At 41.5% G+C, this 23,006-nt stretch overlaps 1 protein-coding gene across 13 annotated transcripts in view; it reads right to left on the bottom strand.

Annotated features, from left to right (window-relative positions):
* The window catches only part of LOC307268654 (transducin-like enhancer protein 4), a gene marked incomplete at both ends in the record, with an annotated part of 28,368 nt that extends 7,620 nt beyond the window's left edge, over positions 1-20,748 (bottom strand). For 3 of the 13 annotated variants that reach the window (XM_080051383.1, XM_080051373.1, XM_080051374.1), the window contains 6 exons: positions 5,137-5,361; positions 8,652-8,714; positions 18,091-18,135; positions 18,419-18,482; positions 20,263-20,360; positions 20,704-20,748. In XM_080051383.1, the coding sequence (XP_079907509.1) occupies positions 5,137-5,361; positions 8,652-8,714; positions 18,091-18,135; positions 18,419-18,482; positions 20,263-20,360; positions 20,704-20,748 (540 nt within the window). Of the gene's footprint in view, positions 1-5,136; positions 5,391-5,651; positions 5,731-8,651; positions 8,715-18,090; positions 18,136-18,418; positions 18,483-20,262; positions 20,361-20,703 lie in introns of those variants that run through there. The other 10 variants (XM_080051377.1, XM_080051372.1, XM_080051371.1 and 7 more) reach the window with 9 other exon arrangements.
* Positions 20,749-23,006: the final 2,258 nt, after the last annotated feature.

The following is a 23,006-nucleotide window of genomic DNA, read 5'->3' as shown; positions in this document are numbered from 1 at the left end:
ATTTTCATTTCTACTGTATCAGACAAAACCAAAGCAGCGTTGCATCCTTGACAGCTCGACTACACCAAAAAAGGCTTGAACTCGTCGGCATTATTTTGAAACCGCATGGGCGAAAGGGAGGGTTGGTCCACTGAGGTCTCCCTTTCCTTAATCAAATACGGCATGCTTTAAATACTGAAGGATTCATCCTCTTTGAGGAGCAAAGATCAAAATAAGGTCAACTAAACATTTCCCACTCTTCTCCGCCTGTCCCTGCTGATCTCTCTCTCTCTCTCTCTCTCGCTCTCTCTCTCTCTCTCCCTCCCCATGTCTCTCTCATTGGGAGGCGCTCCTCACCCGGCATACGATGGACAGAGAGAAGAAAAAAAATCAAGCGGGACCTTTAACTCGACCTTTCCACTAACTCACGCTTGTAACCTTTCCACTGCCCTTTGCCGTGCTGCAAGTGTTGATGACGGTCTGTGGGTGGGTGTGTGTGTGTGTGTGTGTGTGTGTGTGTGTGTGTGTGTGTGTGTGTGTGTGTGTGTGTGTGTATGTGTGTGTGTGTGTGTGTGTGTGTGTGTGTGTGTGTGTGTGTGTGTGTGTGTGCGCGTGCGTGCGTGTGTGTGTGTGTGTGTGTGTGTGTGTGTGGTCTGGCAGCACTTGTACCTGTTTACATTTAAGTACCCTGCAAACAATGCTGAGATGCCTGTGTGTGTACAGGTGTGTTTCTTTTCTTGAGAGAGACAGAGCATGTTGAGCCACTCTCTCTCTCTCTTTCTCCCTCTCTTTCTCTCTCTCTTCAGACTGATTAGATTAATTAGCCTGCAAATTAGCTCTTTCAAAAAACATTAAGGCAAATTAATTTTGCTGCCGAGACAAATGGAAGGCTCCGCCGGCAGTGCAAGCATTGCCTGTGTGGTGTCGTTGGGAACTTATTCATTTACCAGCACATCCTAATAACATTTGCCTGGGCGGCAGTGGTGAAGTGGGTAGGGAGTTCGCCTCTGGAGTGCAGGGTCGGAGGTTCGATCCCCCGTCTCCCCGCCACATGTCAAAGTGTCCCTGAGCAATTCACTGAACCCCAAATTGCTCCCAATGGTTCAGAGAGCGCCTTGCATGGCAGCTTCTACCATCGGTGTATGAGTGTGTGTATGAATGGGTGAATGTGGTAAGATATGTAAAGCGCTTTAGGGCTGAGAAAATCGGCTAGAAAGCGCTATATAAGTCAAGTCCATTTACCATTTCCATTTCAAATTGATTCGGCAAGTCCTGGTGATGACACCTGTAACCTCTTTAGAAGCTTTTTTGCTTAATTTCAGCTTTGCTGTCCTACTCTTTGGTGTTTCTCTAGTAACAAGGCACCATGGGAACAAGCCTCTCATCTTCATATGTTGTTCATTGCTCAAGCCCATAAATCGTCAAGGTGGATGTCTTTGTATATTATAATGGTAAGACTTTACAATAAGGGTACATTAATGAAATGTTAATTTATGCTAAGTTAATGCTATTAGGGGTTAGTTAATATCTAGTTAATGCCTATTAAGCATTAGGTAAGTGTGAATGCTCAGTTATTTACAGTTAGTTAAGTGTCTTATTGGGCTGGTCACACTTAATTGAGCATTAACCAACAGTTAATTAATGTACCCTTATTGTAAAGTGTTACCACTATAATCATATAATATGATATAAATGTATGATTGAAAAGGTCTGCAACAGCCTCTGTTCAACTTGTTGTTGGAAATTGTCTTCATTTATCCAAACTGAGTCCTAAGGATGCCATGACTATATATTAAGTCTCTACGTATTTACTTTGTTTTTTCTTCTTTATTCTCTTCATCCTTCACTGATTTATTTTTTCTTTCCTTATACAAGACAGCTCCAGTTTGCTTCGTGTTGCAAGGAGTTAGAAAATTGATGAGGATAATTTCTACCATCCAAAAATAATATTCCCTTTGTTTCTCCGATTAATTCACTGGCTAACCCAGAAATATGATGGCTCTGTTCATGCCAGAAAATAGAACTCTGGGCTCAAGTCAGTTAATCTGGTCCATCACATCAGATTCTTCCGTTACATTCATGTTGTTTCTTATTCTGCAGCCAGCACAGCATGGAGGGCCAAACTGTACGCTGTATACAGACTTTGTAAAAAAAAAAAAAAAAAAGAGAGAGAGAGAGAGAGAGAGAGAGAGAGAGACCATGCCAGCATTAACAAAAAGACTAACTGCAGCTGAAAATCTAATTTACCAGTGAAATGGTATAGAGAAAGAGAAATGTGAAAAAAAACTATTTAACTCTTAATTGCTTCTACTTCAAATCCATATATCTAGTTTCAGCACATAGCTGAGTGAGAAAGGGAAAAAATCAATGGCATTGACGATGCAACCAATGAGCATTTGGTGGATGCTCTGACAGGCGGAGGAGGTGCAGTCCTTGAACACACCATGACTCCATAATTGACTGCCTGTATTGGCAACAATAGGTGTGCGGACACACAGGAACGTCTACACCCACGTGCCTTTATCAGTGTGACGTTAAGGCACAGATGTTCAAGCAACTCACACACACTGTAACCTGTGGACTGTTGCCAAGGCAACTGTAGACCACTGACAAGGGGCTTATTGGTTTCACAAAGTGACTGTTGGCCATGCACGTGTGTGTGTGTGTGTGTGTGTGTGTGTGTGTGTGTGTGTGTGTGTGTGTGTGTGTGTGTGTGTGTGTTCCCACAGGGCGCTAATGAAAGGCATACATCATTCTGGTCTCTCTATCTTTACCACTGATTTCTGACGACCTCACACAGACACACACACACACACACACGGGCACGCATGCAACACACAGATGCACACTGCTAATCGCTCCCATCATGGTGTCTACAGCTCCCAGTGTGTGTGTGTGTGTGTGTGTGAGTAGGAGGGGGTTATACTACATGGGAGGCCGGAGATATATTAAACATTCCTCCCGTCTCTGCCTACTCCGCAATACCAGAGAAAAAACACGACACGTCAAACTCACGCATGTCTGTGTGTGTGTTTTCATTTGTGTGTGTCTGGTGTGTGCATGCTCAGGCTGCCGGAATGAAGAAATGCTAATCTTCTCATTGAGTATTCAACAAACCAAATGTTTGCCTTGGGAAAAAAAGCTCAGCTTAAGGGACTAATTACTACAAGTGCTGGATGTAACGTTGCTATGTTGCGCTCCCTTTTTTTTCGCTCCCTCCATCCTACACTATAGTCAGATGTGCAAGTTTTTTCTTTTGCTCATCTTGGGATTTCGCTTTCACCCACTTCTTCATTCTTCCTCTATTTCTCCAATTCCACAAATCAGAACATTTTTAAATGACTTGATTTTCTCTCAAAGTGAATGTGTTATACATAAACGCTGGGCGGATCTGAGGATACTAAGTGGTAATCTCCTGATAGAAGGACTGTGGCAGAAAATGTTCTGATCATTATAAAATAATATAAAAGTTATGAGCTACAAATACTTATTTTCAAATAGCTATCAACCTTTTAGATCTTTTAGAATTTTTTATATGTATTATTTAAACGTGTTATCGAGTGAAAGAACATCAGACTATACAACACACACATGATTCACATGAGTGAGAAAACCAAGGGGAGGGCTTACCTTGACCGAGTCTCTGTCTGAGGAGGCGGAGGGCAAGAGACAGAAGAAAAATTACTGATTAAAGCATTTAATGCAACAAGCACGATAAACGCAAACAGGTAATGGAAGAGGCACACACACACACACACTTACAAACACACACACACAAACACAGAAAGAGAGAGAGAGGGGATAAGTGGGCTAATGATGGATTACCATTGTTAATAATTCTCCTGCTTGGTGATGACATTACCTGAACAAACATTAATGCCATATAAGACTAAAAGTAAATTAACTGAGTTTACTTCTCCAGCAAGCCTAGAGCCGGGTAAGTGAAACAGTGACCGGTCATCAAAAGTAATTCACCCTACGCACACCATGTCATGGAGCGCTGCAGCAGCTGCCAATGCAACAACAAACATTTAGGAAGATTGAAGATATTTCTGAGCTATGTGGCTCAAAGCTTCAAACATGTAAAAGGTTTCAGGATGACATCAGGTTGTATTGACAATACTCTATTGTTAGCAGAGAGAGAAGCTGCACTTTTCCAGTAGAAGTATTTTAGTATGTACGGTATGTACACACATACACACACACACACACACACACACACACACACACACACACACACACACACACACACACACACACACACACACACACACACACACACACACACACACACACACACATTAGGCAGCTAAGCACCTCAGGGGGTTCAGAGTGGCATTGCATTTGACAACAGAGTCACAAGATAATGCATTTAGAAGAACTAAAAAGACGAGTAAAGAAACTCGTTATTGCCTCCAGACACACCCATTCACAGGAACTGACCTAAAGATGGAATTGGATTGTTATTGATTGTGCTCCTAATGGCGCGCGCGGGGGGGGGGGGGGTAAGTATTACCTGAGTTAGAAGCTTTACAGTAAGCCTCACTGCAGCTACAGAGAAAGGTTAACTGCTCTATTGCACTGTAAACACTCACAGTCACGCTGCAACAGAGTAATTAAGAGCTTGCTCTCGCTGTTTCTATTGCACGCATACACGCACGCACACACACACACACACACACACACACATTCTCCATGTACTGTAATTAAATGCTTGAGCTCAGAGTAAGAAGACTAAGAGGCGTTCTGCATGTAGAAAAGACGTGAGGCATCATGGTGCTTGTGTATGGCTCCTTATTATCCTTATTGTTTTAACTGTGTTCATTCAGAGTGATGACAATTAAGCATAGGCAAGTGCAAGTGGTTGTATAAGTCACAACTTTGACAAACTATTCAGGACCAGTAAAATTAATTTGGGATCATTAGCTAAACAAATGATAAAGGCAAATTCTGTGTTTATGTCTAATAAAAAGATTTAGCATTTGCCAATGAATGACAGGACACGTTTGTGCAATTTGTATTGGTTGGTATACCCTTTACTCATCACTCGAACACACACACACACACGCACAGACACACACACACAAACACACAGACACAGACGCAGACGCAGACGCAGACACACATTATACACTAACTGAACACACACACACACACACACACAGACACATAGCGATCCTTACCTCTCGGGTGTTCACTGTTGTTGTCTTGGTGTTTCCTGTCATCTTTGAGTGGCAGCTGGTGGCTCAGTGCAGAGGACAGGGCCAGCAGACTGGCAGTACCGGCCCCAGGGGGCAGGGGGGGCTGGAGGCCTGCTGGGTGAGGTGTGAGCGGGATGGGGATGGCGTGGCCGTGGGAGAGGTGCTGAGCCTGGAGCTGCTGCTGCTGAACCACACACAAGATGATATTTACTGCAATGCTACAAGTTTGTACTCTGGTTCTAATGGGTATGTCTAAATTGTAAAAGCCTGAATTTGCGACAGGTGTGTCATAGGAAAGCACAACTTGATTAAAACTGGGGAGAAAAAAAACTGCCAACTCCTAACTTCATGTCAATGTCAATCAATGAACAGATGAAAATCATCTATTGCTCTTTCTTTACAACATCATTCTCCTCAAGATCTGTTTTAATGCATCATCTTCCATTACATTACTGTGTGTGTGCAAAACACCCACTCCTATGATGGCGTTGAGTTCAGCCATGGTGACCTGCTTGGCCCGCTCCACCGCCTGCACCACCTGCTGCTGATGCTGAGCGAGAGAGAGAGGGAGAGAGAGAGAGAAGGAGAAGGAGAAGGAGAGGGAGAGGGAGAGGGAGAGGGAGAGGGAGAGGGAGAGGGAGAGGGAGAGGGAGAGGGAGAGGGAGAGGGAGAGGGAGAGGGAGACGGAGAGAGGGAGAGGGAGAGGGAGAGGGAGACGGAGAGAGGGAGAGGGAGAGGGAGAGAGGGAGACAGATTGGAAACAAAAAGTGAGATGTCTGAATTTAACATATATCTCACTGTGTATTAGAAAAGATTCCCTTGCACATCTGTGAATCAGCTACCACCTGACATCTGTACAGGATTTTTTTTCACTGAAAAATCTAAACAGGGGTTCCTACACAAAACAGGGGTCTCCTACACAAAAGCATCCACCATCTTATTAGAAATCCATGACTCTGATCAGATCCACTTTAAATGCCATCAGAAGAAAAACAAACTCACAAACATCTAAGGCGTCATCCCTTTTCGCGCTTTATTTACCAAACAAGCGCCCTCTTTACGATTTGATTCATTAAATCTCACCCAACAGAAAAACTGAGCAGCTCATTAGAGTGTGCTAGTCGGTGAAGTGTAACTTGCACAGGCCAATTAATTCCTTCTCTGGGATGCAGAGCGGTGCGGTCTAGGGGGACAGTTCAACGCTAATGTGTCTGAGACCTTAAGTATGCTGAATAACAACTACTCTTACAAGTACAATTTATTCAAAAAGTTACTCAAGTAATTGTAATGGAGTAAATAACTAGTTAATATTAACCACCTCTGTACAAAGTGTAGTACAAGTGGCCAAACATTCTAAATTCAAAAAATAAAATGTCTTACGGGAAGGCCGAGTATGAAAGAAATCCTTCGTGCCCACGTTGCACATAACTGTAAGCATATTAATGTACTATGTGCACAAGAAGATGTTTCACATTTTTGGGTAGGAAAATATTTTCCATCAATCCTTTTCTTCAATTAACACATTCATGGCGCAACAGCTCTAATCATGAATTCTGATCAATTCTTGTTTGTCTGCTTTTCTGCCCCACACATCTCAAAAACGTATAGCAGCTAAAACTGCAACGGACATATTTGTAGAGAGAAAGAGACAGCAGATACCAAGAGAGACAGGGCAAAGTCATCCGAAGGGTACAAAGTGAGAAAGACGGTGAGAGAGATTCATCCAGGAGAGGCATAAAAAAAACATCAAAGTAGCCCAGAGATGAAAGAGCTTATCCGGTGTGGAAATGAACCTGACCATGGAGTTCAGCTGCACCTCTGCAGACTGAGACTAACCTGCCTCAACGTGACTCGCACACACGAAAAGATCCATCGGTCTGACGTTGGCTACTGGCATAAGTATCAATAATACTGATTAATAACAGACATACGTATGACACCATTAAATTAATAAGCAACAAATGACTTTGTCATTTCGTCCAAATGTGATGCTTTGTCATTAAATCACACTATGTCATAAGAGTGTACTTGTTGTTATACTGTAACATTTTATCTGAAAAATAGTGTCTATAAGAGTCTGCATATAGCTGAGAGATATAAGCACAATTTACTACAACTCATACGCAGATATCAAGTATGATCATATTGTCAAAACATCACTAAATGAAAGCGTAACTTGTAAAGTACAGACTGTCACACATTTACACTATTTGCAAGAGAAAAACAAGACAGTAAATATCAAGAGATTCCTGCAATCATTACAAAAACATTCAGAAATTCACACAAACTAAGATATCTGTTCGATCCTTTCAATAATTGGTTAGTATTGGTCAAATTTAAATAAATGATGACCAAAATAATGAAATCACTTTTTCAATATAGAAAAATCATTAATGCTGCTGTCTAAGAAATCTCCAAATTGCGAGAGAACAATTCTGTAAACATTGAAATAATACAAAGAGCTCACACACCCGTATGCACGGCCGATGTGATTTTCTGCTCAATAATAATATGTATGTGAACATGACAACTCATGTGCATCCAGTAAGCGAGGCTGTGCTTCAAAACAAAGCAGTGAAAGCTGGTTCCTCTCCCTGCCTCCCTCTCTGTGGGCCCCAGGGCTGTGAGGCAGCACCACAGTCTAATGCCATTATTCCTAATCCACCCTAAACCCTCCTAATCCATGGCTAATCTGGAGGAGAGCTTTCTGAGTCCACGCTCACCCCTTCCCGCTGTTCCCACCCCTCAACACACACACACACACACACACACACACACACACACACACACACACACACACACACACACACACACACACACACACACACACACACACACACACACACACTTTCAACTCCTCCAGAGGAATGATTTATCAGCCAAACGCACACACACCGAAATATTCCACACCGTATAAAGCACTCTTCTCACACCCACTACTGTATGTCCACACATTTACAGTGCGCATGCCGTTTGCATGCAGGTGGACAACCATACAAACATACAGTACACTCAAACACACACATAAACACACACACACTTAGCCTCTGGCTCCTGCATGTGTTTGTGGGAGACATTTAATAAGTTTAGAGCATATCTGCCTATCCCGAGCAGGAGGATTATCCCAGGATAATCTGTCTGTGTGTGTGTGTGTGTGTGTGTGTGTGTGTGTGTGTGTGTGTGTGTGTGTGTGTGTGTGTGTGTGTGTGTGTGTGTGTGTGTGTGTGTGTGTGTGTGTGTGTGTGTGTGTGTGAGAGAGTGTGTGTGAGTGTGCGTGTCACGGCAGTATGTTACCATATCTCTCTGTTTTGCCTCTTTTTCTGACAATCCATCACACACTTCTCCTCCTCCGGGTCCAATCTGTTTTTCTTCCTCCCTCTTTCTCTCTCTCTTTTTCCCTGTCTCACTTTCTCTCTTTCTCTCCCTCCTCCGTCTTAACTCAAAGTGACAACTGCCTTTTTTAAGTCTTACCTCTTGAGAGAGGAAGGGGATGACTTGGGCACAGATCGCGTTTAGCCGTTTGACGATCTCCGCCTGCAAGACAGAAAGGTGGGCACAAAAAGCACAATCATCTTCAAATTCACCAACAGACTAAATTACGCCATTCAATTCGCACAACCTACAAATATTCTTATCAAATCAATTAAACGTTTAAGCAATAGTCAGTATTGTTTTCACATAAATGTGATGTATATTTACTGTATTTGTTGAAAGCTTTTACATTTGCTCTTAGAAACACTGTACACGGTGGGTTTTCCTTTGCCTCTCAGGAAGTAAGACATTTTTCATGTAGTTAAACTAAACGTTGATTAGATCGCAAGGCTACGTACAATGCCAATTGGTGAGAACACTGAATAACTAAACACTAAACACATAACTTGTTACATAGAACTCCACAAGGCCCCTTAAAATGACTGCGAGGAGAGCAAGAGCAGCAATTAACATGAAAAGAGCAAAAGCACTAGAATCTAAAACTGTATCTGGAGGAAAAAGCAAGAAAAAAGTAACACCCACACTGCGTGATTTACAATGGTGCAGTGAACAGGCACCGCATTAATGAGCACTTAGCACTCAGAGAGCCCGTCCATGAAACTTTAGCCTTGATTAATTATTGTAAAGCAGATTGTATCTGCCAAAAGGTCTCAATAAAGAGGAAGAATATAATAGATATGTTATATGTAATTAGGCTCATAATTATCATGAACTATTCACACTTTTTATTATTCACAACAAAAAAGGTGAAGCTTTACGACCTGTATAACATTTTAAAATTAAAGGTACTGATTAAATATGTTGACAACATTCTCAATGTAAAGCATTAACGTATTGGCCTTGAACTACTTTTCTATTGATCAATGAATACACTATACAACGAATTATACATCCACACAGATGCCAAATCAATTGACTCCAATACAAATTCCCAGGCTTTTTAAGAGATGTCAACTGTTAGCAATTAAATAATATTGACGTCAAAAATTTATAAAAATAAAATAAATCTGTCCTGAGTATTGATGATTTATTTCACCTGTTCTTAAATATTGTCAGGGACTGGCGCCTCCATTACCCACATAAAGCTGTATTCAAGCACCCTAAGAATATCAGTAACCCGACTTTAATGTATAATGTTGTCACATTGATTACAGCATTGATATATTGTACATATTTCAATGCAATCAAAATCCTAATATTTTGCACATGGATTGGATGTATAGCAGCTGTAATGACAAAGATGTTTGACTTTTTTAAACAGTTTCAGAGACATTTTGTGTCAGCGAGATTTAGCGCTAATGTCACGGCAGTTCAACTTCTTAATCACAACTGCCAATTACTACCCCACCTGTTGATGTAAAACCAGAGTTACATTTGGTCAATATATTGGCTTAAATCAGCTTATTGCAGGTATACCAGTTTCAGGTTTTAAGTAACTTGAGTGTTACCATGATATACTTTGTACACCAAAGAGCACCAACAAGTTTATATTTCAAATGTAAGATGCCTAAATCCTTTTTTAATGTAATGTTTTTATGTTTTTCCAAAAATGGCTCTCTGCCAATATATATTGTTATATGATTCTTTGAACTTACAAATAATGATATCAGTTATATGCTTAGAAATTCCGTATTGGGCTATATCAATTATCCTTCAGTACCTCAGGAAGGTTATTCTACCTCTGCACTCTCAATCAACATCAATCAACATCAGCCTAATGGATGATTTGTGAATATAAACCCAATATTTGGCTCTCTTGAGAATTTGGATGAATACAGAGAGAGAGAGAGAGAAGTCCACTTGATCAGACAGTTGGAGGATATTTGGAGGACATAAGCCATATTATATGAGATATTGGTCGATTTAATCAACTCTATTAAGAGCCGACTACTAAAAGAGACATTATAGACTGAGATCATTCTACCAATTCCAGCACAAATGAAGCAGAAACTACATATTTGACCTTGTCAAGGACTTCACTACTATATGTGTACCTAACCTGGACAGAGGTGAACTTTGCTCTGGTATCAGTGGCAACAGAAGCCCCCAGAGGCCATGAGAGCAAACCTACAGACACACACACACTGATAAAAACCCTTCAGACAGAACCACAAGCAACACCGTGACAGGATGGTGCACACAAACACAACCATGTGCACACACATACACAAGCAGGTACACACTGCCTTCTCTGTATTCATCAGATGTTTTTACTGAACCCAAGGGTTGGCTTTTAAAGATTATACTGCTCTCTCTCTCTCTCTCTCTTCTCTCTCTCTCCCTCTCCCTTTCCCCCCACATCGGGTAGGATTCTTTTTTAACAGGAAATTGCCTGATCCACTGTCCCAAAGGGAGTGCTAGTAGTGCAACTAGACTCCAAACACAAACACAGACAAAAGAGACAGACTCGCACAAAAACAAACACTAAATGACACACCACCTTCTTTATTTGGTAGAGGAAATACAGTACGTCCAACTATATAACAGAACGATTTTCTACAGGAAAGGACTGCCGATCTCCCAGGGTGCCCACCATTTTACATATATATGTGACTTAGACATACAGCAGTTTTTTTCTTTGGTTGTACCAACTACATAATATCAAGCAAATGGAAACCATTTGACTAAAAGACTAAAATACCACCAGCAAAATTGAAAAAAAAACAGGATGCTAACAGAAATGCAATTTGGCGATGTTAGCATAGAAATAGCTAAATCCTTATCCATAGCCAAACAGCAAGATCATTTGGAGGCGGCTGTCACCTGCATGATTATGAACACATGTAAAAGTATGAAAGAATCTGTTCCGAAGCTGCACAAATATTTGATGCCCATTAGTTTGAGCTTTGGAGCGTAATGTCGGAAGTGAACAATTGACGATAAAACTTCAATTTCTCAACAAGACATCAGTGCTTGAAAAACGAGTATGCCTTGTTGGAGGGCCATAACGGGGGAAGTAACAATTGCAATTGCATTCGGCACTAAAAGTATTGAGATAGTAAGAGCACATAAGATTTACACAAGAAGGAAAATGTCCCTCAGACCAATGACCCTGATTCTGCTCAGGCATGGATATCACAACTTGATACTGGTAACGGTGAGACAATTGAAAGGGCTCCCATCCAACACTTGGGTTGCTTATATGTTGACTGCAGTACTCATACAACAGCAACAGAAAGCATCCTTGGTCGTGCCAAAGATTCTACATGAGAAGTGTGTGACATCCTTCCCAATATACCGCACACTGAGTAGGATGTCAAGAGAGAAATTAGATCTCAGGAAGCACTAAAAACAAATGAATAATTCTCACAACCATAATTTCTTAAAGCCAAACAAGTCATTTTCAAATGCCTTGTTTTGTCTAACCAGCAATATGAAACGCAAATATATTCAGTCCATTGTCACATAAGACAAAAAGAGGCCGGAATGGATTGTTCAGGATTCAGGAGTGCTCTGGTGGCGTATTGGTTAGAGCGTGTGCCATATGGGTTTATTCCTTTATTCTTTTCTGTCTACCTCAACAATTCGATTAATCAATTTATCATGTTAGCTCTACACTGGAGATCTGCGTGATACAAGAATCCAGGAACATTTCAGTTGCAAGTTCAAGAAGTCAAGTTGATTTTACATCAGTTTTTTGAAGACCATGTCAGCAACGAATACATGTATTGTTAAAAGCACCTGCCGCTGCATTTTTTAGTACAAACAGTTCCACATAGATATTTTTATATTTATTATGTATTATTATGTCAAATACTTTGGAGGTCTTCAGTGTTCAGACCAGCAGTACAGGAATTAAAGTTGAACATTGTCTGACCTTATCTGTACTCAGACAGAAGATGTTTCTTTCTGCCAAAGAGGCAGCGCCAGCGCAGGTGAAGGTTCTGCCAGCTAAGAGTAGATGGTGCACAATAGAGGTGTTGATAGAAGAAGCAGCCTGTTCTCAAGGCAAGATGTGCTTACAGAACACACATAATAGGAAAGCAAACAAATGAACAGGAACATGACTTCAAGCTGGGTTGTATTCACCCTGCACTCTGCAGGCATATGCAGTTATTACCACACATTTGAGGGGTAAAGTAATCAAGCGGTTCCACTGAGTACATTGATTTATTCAGTGGGGAACTCTTATTCTTTCTGATGATGTGTTTTTATTGAATAGTCCTGAGTGTTGTACCAAGCTGTTAAGACAGGAGTTTGTAGAGCTTGAACATATTATGTCTGAGCAGCAACTGGCAGCAGAGTTAGGGAGCCATTTAGTGGCAAGCAGATGGGGAACTCGGAGGCAAAGGTTGCGGTTCACCTTATCTGTGATTAAGACATTGCTGCAGCTGCTCACAGTCCCAAAGACAACCTAAAACACTGACATTTTCGTTTTAATATTTAACTTTTAGCCAGGGACGACTTGCTCTGCACACATGCCCTTTTTCAGCTCAGTTCTGCTTGAGATTCACACACACCAGGGAGCTGCCCAGTACATATTAGCCTCTGAAAAACTCCCCTGTATTACTTGGTGGAGGGCTTTAACAGCCTTGCTCAAGAGCATGCAAATGTTGGATGTTGAGGGCAAAAGTGGTCATACTAAGTATTTTACAGCGGGAAATTAGTTGGTGAACCTCCATAAGGCTTACACCAAGAAGTGAATGGATGCAATAACTTATTCCACTGGTGTTGTATATGGAATGGATGGATGTTCGAGGAGATGGTAAATTAATTTCAGAATGCTAGCGGAGTGAAGATCCGACTCTATGAGATTTTGATATTGCCTGCTTCGATGTAAGAGGGCTGCAAAGCTATGCCAAAATGAACCCTAACCCTTTATTCCCCTTCTATCTTCTGAAATGGTGTGCAACAAATGATTCATCGATAAATCAAAGAACTATTCAACAGCTTAATCAATAATAGACAATAATCATTAATTGCAACCCTCATGTATTCTGTATAATATATTGGCTAAAACAGGCAAAAACACCAATATAGAACTTTAAAACTGCAACTGGTTTTAATTTGAAACAAACTCAGACAGTAGCGTACAAATGTAGAGAACTCTAAAGCTACTAGATCAGACAACAATCGATTCATTTTGAAGAGATGACCCTGAGATGTTGGCACGGAAAATGGAAACAAAGGCACTGGAGCAGAAAAGGAAATGGGAGATGCATTTCCACGAGTCAACGCAACCAATTTCAGGTGACATTTTACATCAATGGCCGACTGTGCGCCAGGGTGCAGGGGAAGTCAGTCTGTTTGGCCAACACGTCTGTTCACACTGCTGAGACCAAATCGAAAAAGCAGCGCTCCTTTGTTTCGCAAAAACGTGTCCTGTGGTTTTGTGCAAAACTGGAGAATTTTGTTTTCTACATCGGGCAGGCCTGGACTTTGGACCTGGACCTGTCACCATCTTGACAGTGAATAAATAATAGAAAAGGACTGACCAGAGAATCCTCTAAGGTTAGGACTCAAAGCAGGTCGATCCATGGAGCTTATGGTGAGATTAGAGGACTCTCTCTGGTCACATAAAGCCCACTAACCTTAAGAGGCGATCGAATCTATCTTTGACCCTCAATGTGAGTGGCTGGAGAAATGTTCCCCTTTCTGTGAGCACAAGATGTCCAACATCAAAACTCATTTTTCAGTTTGCCCCCATGTAATCAGATTAACAACATGCAATGAAGGGCGTGATCTGCCTGAGCCGTCGACTATCAAGGGTGGAGTATGCTGTGTGTTCAGAGAACGCTTGTTTATTTTTATACTAACCACGGCAATATTTGACACTGACACCATCACATTGGCGATCAACACGTGGACTGTGCCTGAGCATCGATTTATATAGCCATTTACGGAGCCTCGGCTGTGTATAAACAATAGCGGATGGTGAGTATATATTGGTTGATTTTGAGGGAAAAAAAATCTGGATTACAATGACTGAGTATACCTCTACCTCTACCCTACTGAATATGCTGTCATTATTTAACTGATAGCAACTACTATTTGGATTACAGTACTCTCTTTGTAAAAGCAGGAAGGTGAGCAAGCGAAGCACAAAAACACCCCAGCAAATAACCACTTATAGTCGTAGATGTTGCCCGAAAGAATGAGAAAAAGCAGCTCAAATACTCCCACTTTAACTACTAACAACAAAGAAATGAGATCAGGCAGGAGCCCTGGAGTCAGATTTGGTCAGATAGAAGATCAAATGTCCATCTCCCCTGTGTAGCTTTGTAAGCACCACATCAGCACCACTTTTCACCACCAGCTAATACACCTAATGGACCCCACCGTATAAAGGCTGTACTCCCTTGTGACTGTGTGTGTGAGTGTGAGACAGACAGGCAGAGAGAGAATGAGAGAGAGTATATGTGAAAGCCAACGCTAGCTAGGTAGGGAGGGACAGAGAGGAAAAAGAAAGGGTGCCATACAGACAGGCCTACAAACAGGCTCTGTAAACTGGGATTTAAACAAAGGAGGCCCACCGTATCTAGCAACATGTCAGTTTACGGAACCTAGGCTGTGTATTTATAAATGGATTTTCAGTGCACACAGGTGGCAGATCTTGAGGAGTTGTTCACTGAATTTGACAAAAAGTGATTTTGACAACAAGCATTCTCCAGAATCGCTGACTCTACCTTTGATTTTATTTGTAAACCATCCAAACCAACTGCAAAAATATCACAAGGCTGCTATTTGAAATCGTATTGTAATCAAAAGCTTACAATGGGCGTCTATCTTGTTCTAAATGCATTTTCTCAAAGGAACCCTAAATATTAAAATACCGGATAAAAAAATACGTGACCAAAATCCATGAAATGAAACAAATGGCTCGCTATCCAACGCAGTAAAATGAGTTGTCAGACCTTGTTGAAAACACTGCCAGTCTCCAGTATTAAAACGTCCTATTACTTCCTTCTTTCACCACTTTCTCCTCCCTCCTCCTTCCCTTTTTTTCCACCCCATCCTTCACTTGCTTTATTTCTCTCTCAGCCTCGCTAATTTGCAATTGATTAGCTGTCCTCTCCCGGCTCGGTCCCATGCTCTGCCCCCTCCTCCCTCCCTATCCCTCCTCAGCCCTCTCCGCCTCTCCTCCATCTACCAGTCAATTTCTCTTTAACGAGGGCACCAGAGCCCTACTGTGTAAATAAAACAGAGAGCAGAGCCAAAAATCAATGGGCTTATTGCCCTCAGAAAATGCTAAACAAGCAATATTAGCAATTCGCTTGGTAGCGGAGGCCGACTGCCTTAATGGGACTGAAGCTCGACAACCCCCCCCCTCGCCCCCCCCCCCCCCCCCCCGACTACATCCCCCACCAACCCCCTCCTTCCAATTTTGGCATCCACTCACCGAGCCCCACACGTAGTATTGTCATATCCAATGCCATAGATACAAGACACACATTAACGCCCATGCACGCTGGCGTACGAGTGCACAAATACACAGCATGCATATCAAAACCCTTTGCTTCCACAGCTCCCAATAGCACATGTGAACACACACACACACACACAAAACATTACACACACTCGCATACACAGACATACACAAAACATGCACACACAGACTGCTGGCAGAAATTACAGGATTCACTCTCCGAAATTGTTTCCCTGCAGAAATCATCGGGCACCACACAGAGTACACAGGCCACATTTTACCCTTTTTCTTTTACCCCCATCAATAAACACACACACACACAAGAAAACAAACAAACATACACACACACACACACACACACACACAGACACAGACACACACACACTAACCAGCAGACAGCAGGATTTATAGAAGACAACCCATATTTCATCAGACAGGTCTGATTAGTGTGCCTGTAAAACGCTGCCTGTGTGTGTTTCTGTGTGCAAGATTCGAACACGGAAACACACACACGCACACGCACACACACACACACACACACACACACACACACACACAGACACAAAGACATACAACATAAATAGACACAAAGACCATCACAAGCCCCCCCAAGTAAATATCAACAATATATTAGCACATATGCACAAATAGAACACACAAAACTAAATAAACAAGTACAGTGTTTATACAGACAAATACATACAAACACACACATATACTATGTAAACGTGTACAGTGTACATACAGGCTGTTGCATCCCCCCACCTCACAAACACACACACACACACACAAACACACACACACACACACAGCAAAGAAAACGTATAGCTACACGTACACACAAACAGAAAATCTTACACAAAAGACAAAGGCCAAGCATTTATCGCTGCCTCTCATACCCACAAGCACACACACAACTGCACACACACTACTACACACACCATTTCTCTGGGTATGAACGTGTGGCTGGTTAGCTGAGACCCATTTAGCCTGGCAGCTGATGTGTGGTTAACACAGACATTTATGCTAATGACCCTCTATGTTTAAAAAAAAAAAAAAAAAAAGGCAGCAGTAATGTAAAGGCTCGTTAAAGGCAAAATCCTTGTTAACTCGAGTTGTTTTTCAGACTCTCTTTCTCGTACAATTAAAACTGATGAAACCATTCTTCACATGTGGAGACACTACTCAGCCTCACAAGACAACCAGTAAGTGCTGCTTTTTCACCCCGTTACATCTCATTTCCATCATGAAATATGAAACCTTTAATGTATGTTCTGTGGTGTTTTTTTTTTTAGTTTTTACACCAATCCCAGTTTTGTGTCTCATGTTTTTGCCATTGCATTCAGGTCACAGCAAAAAGTCACGCTTTCCTTAAAAATAATTAGCCGGCGATCTTTGAAAAACCCAGAAGTCCTAATATCAAAACTTACAGTATTGCTTTGCTGAATTTCAAGAATCCTAAAAGACTCTTCTAATCATCTGGACAGAAAAACATGTCTGTATCTTAAAATTTCAACCCTATATTTTCAAGTTGCAATTTATATTTGTATGAAACGTTGGACAAAACGTTAAAGAATAATTTTGAATTAAAATTACACTATATTAGAAAGCATCAATACCAATACTTATACCAGTACTGATTATCTGAAAAAAAAAATTGAGTAAGGAGATATTCATGTATCATTGTCATGTCATCCAGAGTGGCACTGGGCAGATCCAATAGTTTTAAACTTCAACCGACACCCGCCTTCAAGTGAGTTTACGTTTGTCAATTGAGCGATTCCAGACCTTCTGTACAAATGAAATGAAGTACAATGGTCTGGTAGAACCAGGCTACCTGTAGTACAGGTCATTATAAATAAATGATCACCAAATTCACAACACTATTAGCCATTGTTAATATTGCAGAATTCAACAGCAACCACAAATTGCAAAATTTGAATTTCAAATCCACAACTCATTGCGATCAGATTTTTCCCATTTACCTTCCTGTGACACTTTCTATCAGCTCTACTTCCGTTTGACATTATAGTAAAAAAAAACATTTCCCACCTGCTTGTGCATCTCGATGTTCAGTCCGTATGACATTTCGTAGTACTGAAAAAAACAAAGATCAAATCAAGGTCAAACAAATGTGTCTCCTATGTTCATCTTTCTGCACACACCATAAATACGAATGCATGCAAGCACACACACATGCACTCACACACATGCACCCACACACACACACACACACACACACACACACACACACACACACACACACACACACACACACACACACACACGTAAACCCACACACATACACACACACACACACACACACACACACACACACACACACACACACACACACACACCTGTACTCAATGAGACTCACCATGACATAGTGCCTCTGCATCTCCGTTTTGTCACTGGCCAGTTTCTCACACTCCATTTTCAGACTGTGAAGCAGAAGAAGTACTATATGTCAGTGCATGTCATGTACCAACACACAGCCACCCACACATCCTGTTGCTTTAAATTACCGTAGCATTTTCTTCTAAATTTAAGTGCAACAAAGACAGAAAGAGCCGCTTGGATAACGCCAACTTCCCCTGCAGACACAGACACTTACTCAGCAGGTACTGTGCAGTAATTAATGGATCAATAGACCACCACACAAACCCCATCATATATTCTTACAGTGTGAGTGGATGCCCCAAACTGCACCATCGACAAAAAAGCAACCTTATAATGAGGATCCATTTTACAACTGTGGTTACACAAAGCCTTAACTCTTTCAAATGTTGTCTGTTACTGGAAAGCCTCCACATAGTACTACAGCAAGCTTTTCTGCATGTAGCTTATTAGAGAATTGGCAGGTGTACAATGCTGCAGGTAAAGCTAAGGCACTGGCGTGTTGAAAACGGAAAAAGACACATTTTTGAATCAGCTAAAGAATATTAGTAGTAAAATATTAAATTATTTTATTACAATTGTGAGTCTTTAATACATTAGCCTTAATGTAAACCTTAATGTGAGCTTTAAGATGATGTATCTTTGACAGTGTCCAGTTGGTTTTACAAACCCAGAAGTATGGAGTGTATTGACTTAGCCAACAGTGAGTCCTTCAAATTAAGTAAAAAAAAAGGGGAAATCAACATAGTTGTAGACACAGGTTTAACACAATATGCATGTTGATCAGCTAAACCATTTAGTCAGGTATTTGAAAAATATTACATCTGATATTAGATTTGAAAATGACTTTGACAAATGATTGGAGCTCATTTAAAGTTCCTGAGACATGCTACTTTCTTCCAATTAAAAATAAAAAAATCTGATGTATAATCAGCGCGTACATGTGCCCAACCCTTAGTTACTCCCTTTTTACACCAAATAATTGTCCCTGCCGTAAGGATTTAACATGTAAGCAGTGGTTTGATCATGGTACTACACATGCAGCAGACACTCTCCATGGTTCAGCTCATGGCCAGCAAACCGGACCGCTGGTTCTTTTCCCCAGGTGATTGGACAATGATTACCAGGCGGCCAGAGGTGAGCGATTACTATGCATTGGAACTTGTGCCTATAAGGTTCTGCCCCCTGCCCGCTCCAAACGTTGTATTTCACACTTCATCATGTCAGGTAAAACAGTATTTCACACCACTTGAGCTCGCAGAGAGAGACGTGCATAGCAAGGTTGATAGGGGTTTACCTTTGGTTAGTCACCATTGATACATGGACCTGAGACAAATGTATACCAGCAGCAGCTCTGAACAGGGTCTGAGGAGAATCATTTTAATGGGATCTCCAGATGGGTATTTACCGCATACTAAGACTATTTTATTTCCCAATCAAATGCCAAACTTAAAAAACAGATTGGGTCATATATTTCATGTCCTTGCATCATACATTTCCCCTGAAAAATGTTGGTCATACTGGTGCAAGGCAGGTCAGCATCACAGAAATGACCCTTTTCCTCACATTATCTGGGGATTCAGTTTATAATGAACTGGACTGGACTGGGGCTGCAACAAACGATTTTTTTTTTACATCATTGATTTGTCTGCTGATCGTTTTCTTGATTCATTGTTTGGCCAAATTGTTGAATTACAATAATGAATGACTAATTGTTGTAGCTCCAGTGTGGACCCAGAAGATTAACAGACATATCAGATTTAAAAGCACTATTAGTATTTCCTGTCACTGTTGTGATGATTTCAGGCTCACCCAAACTCTTACCTGTGGTACTGGGCTTGCAGGAAGTGGAATTCCTCCTTGATCCGGTCGCAGGACTCGGTGACAGTGAACTTTAACGGCTGTCCCGGCTGGTGGGGGACCTCGACCCAAACCAAACAGCGTGAGGGGGAAGAGAGGAAGAACTGAGCCACCAAAGTTCAGTGTCACGACACACACACACACACACACACACACACACACAGGCAAGACTGTAGATGACAGTAGGCCTCTGTGATACGGATGGCCTTTTGGTTCCACTCAGACTGCTTCCACGTTAACCCACGCATACTCACTGACACACACATGCAGCTGCAGCAGTTTGACAATGAGCGCAATTGTCCGTGCGAGCGCGCAGTGGCACGGAAACTTGATCTAAACTGATTACGCATCAGTCGCGCGGCTGTTAATCTGCGCTCTTTTAGACATCTACTGCTTTCTACTTACCGGATGCCGTGCCGGGGGGTACATCTTGCTCAGATCTCGAATCATTAAAAATGTATTGCAAAGTTCATCCACGTACACACAAAAAGGAAACAATTAGTGAGCACGGATCCTTTCCCCCCGTGCGTAAAGGGACAGTCAGTAGCCGGTTTTCGGGCTATGTGCGGGTTTCCTAAAAAGAGAAAACATCCTCGGACCTATGGCTGGCCGTCATTCTTTTGGATAGTATTTAAAAAGTCCATTCAGTGTGATAACCGGAGCAGGAGTTACCTCAGTCTTCTCAGAAAATCTCCAGCGCGTCGATATATGCGCACAGAGCTTAATAATATCCCTCTAAACTAACACGGAATCCTCTATATTCTGTGATTTCCAAAAATCCTCTACTTCTAGCACATCATGACTCTTGCTTGTCCGCGACTAAGCTTCTCCACGGCGTCCCGTCGTCACGCATTCGTCGGTTAATTTCCTAGAGCCACCGTTAACGACATCCCATCCTCACACAGCACCCGCGGAGCGACCACCTCACCGACTGTAGCATCCTGTCCCTGCGAAGCCAAATTTAGAAGCAACCAGTAGCACGAGCGCAATTACATATTCACAACAATTAAAGGAGCCCGCACCGTGACGTCGGGACGTGTAGTTTAATACACATTACTCGATAATAAGCACTACAGATGTGCGTCTGTTGTAAAGAACTACAACTTCCCGGCTCCTTCGCGAAGCCCCCCAAAGCCAATGGTGTGTGGTCAAAAGGAGGAGCAGCCATTAAAGACAGCCAATAGAGACAAGCAAGTGTACACATTGCGCCCCGTCCTCCTGCCAATCACAGATGTGTCGTCCAATCACCTCCAACAGGATGCAATTTATTCAGACTCCCCACGTGGGGGCTCGGTCTGTTACTAAAAGATGTCACAAAGATTAATTTGGGGAATATCTGTTGACTTATGTGGGGTTTTTTTTTCTTGTTTTAACCATTTTTTAATTGCTTATTAAAAACATCTGTTGTAATGTTGAGAGAGTGCACTTACCGCAATTAAACTCTCATTGAGCTCCCTGGTAGGCGTGTCTGCCTGTTTGTATATGATGTACTACAGTATATAGGCATAGTCAAAATATTGTGAACACTTCATAAACTTCAATTTACATTATTATTATTATTACTGGGTTACATTATATTACACTGTTACAAGTAAAAGTCCTGCAATTCAAAACTGTACCTCAGCAAAGTTACCGAATGTACTCATTATGTAGATTGGACCATTTCAGAAAAATGTATAATAAATGATTGGATCAAGCGAAGTTATGTATTAATGTTAAAATCATGTAACGTCCTTGAATATTTAAACCGATGAGAACACATTATTATTCAGTTGTTGATTTTATTTTGGATGTATAATCAGAACGGGCAAAGTAACTATATGAAAATGATAAAATAGTAGAAAAATATTGATAAAAGCCATTTCGAATCATGTTAAACTACTAATGTAAAATTGTTTGCATTATTTGTCTGCATATGTACAACAATCTTTGCAGGACACCTATTGCTGCGTAAACGGAAATACAGTCCATTATGTTTAAGACTACCTCTCTTTCCCTCTTTCACAAACATACACCCATTCAGTGTGAGGGAATGGGTGCATGCAGTATGCGAGTGAGAGTAAAGATGTTCAGTGTGGGTAGATGAAACACACTGTTGCTGGGTCAGCAGATGCTTAACCACTGCGTTCACTCTTCAAGCCGCACAGACTGACTGTGTTGAAAATCTTAATCATCTTCTGCTGAATTACACATTACAATTCTTCTCGCTTTCCCTGAATTTGTTGGCACCTCTTTTAGCTTCATTTAGGTTCCGATCTGTTATGTGTGCCTCAATACATCTTAGAGACAGCCGTGCCACTATATCATGATAAAAGAGGAGTTTTATTATTGTTATATATTACTTTTTTTTTTCATTTTCATTCTTGCTCAAACAAACACACACATACAGTACAGGCGTAGCAGTGGTTATCCACAATATGGCACCACATCAATCCCCATCTCTCCTCTAGTCAGCCTGCCTCCATCTTTACTGTTGTCTCTGTCTTTCCCTCATACATACACAGGATTGTGCACACATACACACCGCCTCAGCCCTTCAAATACACATCTCTATCTACCACACATACAAACTAATATCTTAGGTAAGCACGGGGCCTAAAGTGACCTGCTGTTGTGGTGCGTGAATCCACTAAGGCTGTGAAAAGGTAATATCGTGCCCTCCCTCCCTCTTTCCCCTTCCAAGAGTAGAGGCGTGATGTGGGCGAGCA

This window comes from Ammodytes marinus (assembly GCF_949987685.1).
Source record: "Ammodytes marinus genome assembly, chromosome: 2".
Classification (NCBI taxonomy): Eukaryota; Metazoa; Chordata; class Actinopteri; order Uranoscopiformes; family Ammodytidae; genus Ammodytes; species Ammodytes marinus.
Note: the sequence above shows the minus strand (reverse complement) of the source record. Positions and strands in the feature narration are given on the sequence as shown.